General features: G+C 35.3%; 1 protein-coding gene, 1 long non-coding RNA gene and 1 pseudogene across 2 annotated transcripts; all 3 read right to left on the bottom strand.

Moving 5' to 3' along the window:
- Window positions 976–3,688, bottom strand: LOC107630303. Its single transcript, XR_001618231.2, has 2 exons — window positions 3,539–3,688; window positions 976–1,387 (listed from the first exon to the last, which is right to left on the bottom strand). It is a non-coding gene; the product is annotated as an uncharacterized LOC107630303 (long non-coding RNA).
- On the bottom strand, window positions 3,722–4,875 carry LOC110270111. The gene is made up of 4 exons (XM_021118748.1): window positions 4,612–4,875; window positions 4,366–4,426; window positions 4,166–4,276; window positions 3,722–3,829 (listed from the first exon to the last, which is right to left on the bottom strand). The coding sequence occupies exons 1-4, from the start codon at window positions 4,724–4,726 to the stop codon at window positions 3,739–3,741; spliced, it is 378 nt and encodes a 125-aa protein (XP_020974407.1). The 5' UTR covers window positions 4,727–4,875; the 3' UTR covers window positions 3,722–3,738.
- On the bottom strand, window positions 4,620–5,539 carry LOC107630302 (annotated as a pseudogene).

Below are 6,174 nucleotides of genomic sequence, written 5' to 3'. Positions count from 1 at the left end.
TGGTCATATCAAACAATAAATGAACAATAATTTTAGACAATTATGTATTTTGCGTAACTAAATCCAACTAATTTATGATACATGCGTTTTTTCTTTCGTTCATTTTTTCCTTCTTTTTTTTGTCTCATCCTACTCATTCTTTCTTTCTTTTTCAGTTGATTTTTTCTCTTTCTTCTTTTTGTTTTTTTCTTCTTCTTCATCATTATCATGCATCATCATCATCCACTACAAAAAAATGCTAAATAACATTGGATATTAGCAACAAATTTACCGGCGAATTTGATAATTAATTCGTCAGGTAAAAAAGTTACTAGTGGGTTCTGTTTTCGACAGTAAATTCTACCAATAATAAGTGGAGGAAAAAACAAAAATTGGCACATCCACAACTAGAAAATTGATTAATACAGACAGATTTACAGACAGATTTAGTCTTTATTACAGACGGATTTTTAGTTACCGACGAATTTTGTCCCTCTATAAAAGTTCCGTCGGAAATTATTTACCGACGGATTTTTTTCCGTCGAAAAATTACAGACGAATTTTTACCAGTTACCGACGGATTTTTCTTCTGTAAATTCTCCATCTATTTTCCAAAGACGAAAAACTTTTTGACGGATTTTCTGTCTATAATTACAGACGGATTTTTCGACGGATTTTCCGTCTGTAATTACAGAAGGATTTTCAGACGGATTTTCCGTCTGTAATTACAGACGGATTTTCAGACAGATTTTCTGTTTGTAATTTGAACTTTGGAAAATCATCTCACACTCTGAGTACAGACAGAAAATCTGTCTGTAAATCTGTCAGTAAGGTAAAATAGAAAATTTTTTTATTTTTTCAATTATAAAATAAATTTGTTTTCATACAAAATAAATATAAATTTAATACAAATTTTTATCTAATTTATATTCAAATATTTATAATATTTCAAAAAATAAACAAATTCATCGTATTATCAAACTAAAAGAAAAGTACTTTAAACAAGCAAGTCAATATAATTCAAAATATAAACAAAGTGTATTGATACATCAACTATAATAATAAGTAACAAACATACATCAACAAAGTCTATTGAGTAAATTAAAAGTTATTAATGGGTATCCACAGGGCTCTAAATGATTTTTCTCATACTTGTAAATTAAAAGACCTATATTGCAAGCAACTCCTATTCAATTTCCTAACTTATTTGAACAATTTTCGCTGCTCTAATAATTAATAGATGAAGTTGGTGAAGGAGGTCCTGTGTTAATTCCACTTATCTTATCTGCAAAATTCACTTCACTTGCTCTTTTTGCTGCTGCTTTTTCTTCTTCATCACTGCTTTTCTCACAAAAAAACTTTGCCTTTTTGTTCCTCAATAAAAATGCCCAGAGTGAGAACATAGACCCTATCATTAATAAATTCAGATAAGTGATCAACAAAATGAAAATTGATATCTTTAAATTAATAATATGCAAAATAACAAACCATATCAAGATTAGCTGGCTGAGCAACTAGCAATTAGCAATGAAGAAATGAAGCTCAACCAAGAGATGCACTATCATATACCAAGAAAAAATACAACTACACCCTAATACAATGGAGGCTACATCATGCTACATTAAAATGTACTCATTCTGAGATCACATTCATGTGGTGTAGACTAAAGTAAACAAAAAGTCAAAATCATCATCTAATCTTTTCAGTTTTCATAGCTTCAATATAGAATTTCTGAAAACAAAGTACAGAAATAAATCAAATGGATGAAAAATGTAAAACACAATCATATGTGAATTGATTTTGGTATCATTCAGGGTGACAGATCAACATAATTTCACTATTTCATCTATAGAATTTTTTTTATTTTCACTTTTTTCAGTTCTATGTTAAAAATTGTTCAGCAGCCAAAAATTGGAGAAGGATACAAATCATCTTTGTTGAAGCTAGAATCCGGCACAGCGAAATACAAACCTTGTTAGCGAAGGAAACTTGAGTTCAATTTGATCTGGCAAAATTTCATGTTAAAGTGAACTGCATTTATTGAACTAATCACAAACTTTTGGGTAAATTTTCATCTTAACTTAAAGATTAAAATAATCTAACATCAGACTAATAAAGACTCTACTCAATTAACTGGTCGAGAAAATTAGTGCAGTGATGGTATCAGAAAGATAATTATGATCCCAGGACAACTCTATTGTTCATCAAGATATGACACTTGGTGAAGAACAGAGTCATACTAGTGGTTGGTGTTCTCTCACAGCTTCTTTTTCTTGGTGTTTGATTAGCCTGAACATAAGACGGAAAATATCATAATTTAATCTTTAATTTTGTGAAATCAATTTAAAAAGAAAAATAAACCATTGGCAACATGGTCAACCAAATGCATGAAAAAAAATTGCTAATTGCAAGCAAGTTCTCACCCCCACAGTGTTGCCATCACTTCCATCACTAGAACCCCCAGTATCCACACTGTTCATATCATCAAAAACGTAGTTATCCACAAGCACCTAATAGAATAACTAACTCATGGACTAGTCTTCTAAATAGAGGGATAAAATTTGAGTTTAATCCCACTAAAGAGTATCTGATTTCCCTCCATGACCCCACAATGTAAGAATTCAAAAAATAAAAATAAAAAAGAATCTGCAGAAATTTATATAGAAAGAAAACAGACTAACAAACTTCTGTGACAGCTTGTTTTCAGTTCTAAGCTCTGTACTATCAGTATGGCCATTCCCAATTGACATTGCAAGCCCCTCAAACCCTTTCAGATAGTTTCTCCCACAAGGTCCGACTTAAGAAAGGAATGCTATGCAGCTTTACTGATAACTTATACTTTGAACTTTGAAGACAGCATTCTAATACATACCATCTGTGTTTTAGACTTGTTATTATCTCATGAGTTCTGTTTCAACCAGAAATTTGTGACCTTGTTTCCATATTCAGCTTGGTTTCAGCTCAGTTAAAGAAGGACACTGTGTCAGTTACATTTAAAACGAATGCAACTGAGCTAATTCAAGGAGGTCAGGCGATAGCAAAGCATGGATCTTGGACTCTGCTAAAAGGTGGCATAGTGGCCAACAACTCAAGCCCTGTTGAGATTCTTTTTCAGGTGAAGTGAATTACTTTCTAGACTTAACACCTGCATGTTTCTCAGCTTTAAGAACATGAAAGAAATAGTCAAATGCTCAAATGGTTCTGGTTTTCTTTTATTTAGATATCTTTCGAATTTTGTGAAGTGAAACTGATTCAACTATGCAAACCAAGAACTCAAAGGTGGAAATATGGATTGATAGTGTTTCCTTACAATCATTCACCAAAGAGCAATGGAGGTCACATCAAGATGAAAGGATTGAGAGGGTAAGCAAGTGCATACCCTTTTTATTTTTTAGTTAAAAGTGTGCATACCAAACATGAAAGTTTATGCTTCTGTTCTACTTCCATCAAGACTAAGTGTTTGAATTAAACATGTAGGTACGTAGGAGTAAGGTGAGCTTCCAAATAATACATATAAATGAAACATCATTAGAAGGAGCATGAAAGTAGCTAGACTTACAATAAGAATGGCAGGATGAGTATAAACCCCTCCAGGTGAATAAAGTGCTGCATAAGGTGGCATCATAGGCTGAAAGAAATAGAAAAAGTTGGCAAGTTAGATCTGGAAAATTGTCAGCGAAACACCAATAAAACTAAACCTTGAGTTCAATTTGAAGAAGGAAACTTGTGAAAAAACAAGATTGGAACAATAGCAGTTCATCAGGTCACAAGAAGCAGATGAGATGGTTCTACTAACCAATGGTCAGCAATTCCAGTAAAAGCAGAAGCAAGATATAATAGGATTGCATGGCTGCCAAAAGAAAACAAGATTAATTCCACCACTTACATAAGCATTGTAAAAAAAACACAAATTCACATATTTATAAAATGAATTACACAAATTAGACTAACAGAACCAAAAAGTGAACAGAATGGAGGATACTTAAATAAAATACATGTCATGTTTCAGATTTAAATTAGGATATCCCAACATGTTTCCTTCATTTTGATAGCCATAATGTACATAAATAACCTTGACAATAATCTTGACAACCCAGTGATAACCAACAGGTGCAATGGAGCACCACCATAAGCATTAAAATAAGAAAAGGGGGGTTAAAAAGTATGGTTCCTTATCAAGAATTACCTCTCGGAGAGCTTCAAGTTTCCATGAACAATAGCCGGAACTTTCTGCAGATAACTATTGCAAGAACTCATTGGATTGCTTCCCAGCCTCAACAACCTCTCTCTCACACCCCTGCACAAAAACTCGAGTTATAAAAAGCAGCAAAGGAACAATAAAAAGACAAGGAGGTTTTAATTGAGTAAACGGTTCTTATAGCATACCTCGTAAACTGAGATTCTTGCAACATGTGGTCCATTCTGTTCCAAAAGAAGTTTCTTTTTTCTGGGAAAGAGAATATCAGTCTCAGAGAAGAAATATTGCCCTATAGTAAAAGAAATTGAGCAAACTAATATCACAGCAAATGAAACTCAAGTTCCTATAGTAAAAGGAATGATGAATGAAAACACAAAAATTAGCACTGAATATCAATAGCAACAAAGCATAGAATTCAGGGTTAGTTGAAGAACCTAGCATGTTTGAGACAAAGCCACCTCTGTTCTCAATGCTGCCCCGCTCAGTATTAGGTTCATGGTCAGTAGTCATCTGTACAGCCTCCCCTCCCCTTGACAGAACTTGCAACATAAAAATAATTAATTAAGAGTGAAATAGCAAGAATAAAGATACATATTACTACTTATGTACGCATAAAAGAAAAGCACAGTAGTGAAGAAAACAAAGATTGAATCTGAATTAAAAAATGGAGACTCAATTGAAGATACTAGTATAATTACTATGAGCAGAAGCTAGTCACTAATGCCTAAACACCACAAAAGAAGCAAAATCAAAGCCAGATTGAGGCCTAATCAATTTTCAAAACCTAATCTAATCCTATTTTAACAACCTAAAAATCCACTAATCAGAAAACAAATCTAACCAGATCGCTTGTCCCTCACAACTCTCGCCATGTTAAACGAAGGGAATCTTGTGAAGGCCTTCGATAAAACGTCGTTGTTCACCTCGTTCCCTAGGTCACCGCAAAACAAGCGATGGTCGTTCTCCGGCCACTCGGCCAGTGAGGGATCCTCCCACGTCTGCCCGGCGGCACGGTGGGGAACTGCCTTTCACTTCGCGTCGGTCTTGTGGTCGACATCGCTGCTGGCTATGGCGGCCTTCACGCTCTCGAGAGCCTCCGGGGCGATGGTCTGGGCGTCGCGCTGGAATTGGTGGTAGTGTGACGGTGGAGGAGGATAGCTGTATGCGGCAGCAGCGGGGGCAGCAGCGACGGTGGGAGGAGGGGGACGAAGGGGTGGGGCGTAAGGCGGTTGTTGAAGGTGGAAGGGGGTGGGGAAGTAAGAGGGATCGGAGGAGTAGGTGAATTGAGACGAGGAGGAGAAAGATGAGGAAGGGTTTGCCATGGAATTCGATCGATCTATTTGGGATCGAAATTAGGGTTTGTTATCAGACACATGTTAGAAGTTCAATGTTTATTTCTTTTGATTTGTGTGCTGGAAATGGGGCTCGGGGCAATGGTAGGTTTAGTTTATTATTTCCGACAGAAAAATTTAAATTACAGACGGATTTTTCGTCTGTAATAATTTCATAAAATACAGTATTTTGTCTATTTTATTACAGACGGATTTTCCGTCTGTAACTATTTTTCACACAAAAAAATTAATTTTTCCGACAGAATTATCGACGGATTATTTTTTCCGTCTGTAATTTATGCTAATTCATTTTTTTATTTTCCGACAAAAAATCTCTCTGAAATTCTGTTTGTATTTCTGTGGGATAAAATTCGTCGAAAATATCTGTCTGTAATAACTAGTTTTCTAGTAGTGATCGTTTATTATCAGATTTATCGTCGAATTTATCCGACGGTAACCTTGGATAGCGAAACATTGCGTTTTGGAGCATCCGCGAAGCTTTACCGGTAAATCTGACGGTAAATGTGCCATAAATTCAAATCGTGAATCCTCTTCCTCCCATTTCGAACTACACTCTCTCTCATACCCTCTCGTCTCCCACTCTTTCTCTAACCCTCTCATCTCATCTATCCCTCAACGTCCTCTCCGGCAGCCTCTCTGACGGCC

This window comes from Arachis ipaensis, chromosome B03, assembly GCF_000816755.2.
Source record: "Arachis ipaensis cultivar K30076 chromosome B03, Araip1.1, whole genome shotgun sequence".
NCBI classification, from domain to species: domain Eukaryota; kingdom Viridiplantae; phylum Streptophyta; class Magnoliopsida; order Fabales; family Fabaceae; genus Arachis; species Arachis ipaensis.
Note: the sequence above shows the minus strand (reverse complement) of the source record. Positions and strands in the feature narration are given on the sequence as shown.

Excerpts from the sequence above, each read along its gene's own strand:
- LOC110270111 (XM_021118748.1), bottom strand. The coding sequence starts at position 4,726 with ATGTTGCAAGTTCTGTCAAGGGGAGGGGAGGCTGTACAGATGACTACT. Across the intron at positions 4,277-4,365 it reads CAAGAATCTCAGTTTACGAG|GGGTGTGAGAGAGAGGTTGT; the intron begins GTATGCTATAAG and ends GTTTTTGTGCAG. Across the intron at positions 3,830-4,165 it reads AACTTGAAGCTCTCCGAGAG|CCATGCAATCCTATTATATC; the intron begins GTAATTCTTGAT and ends TTCTTTTGGCAG.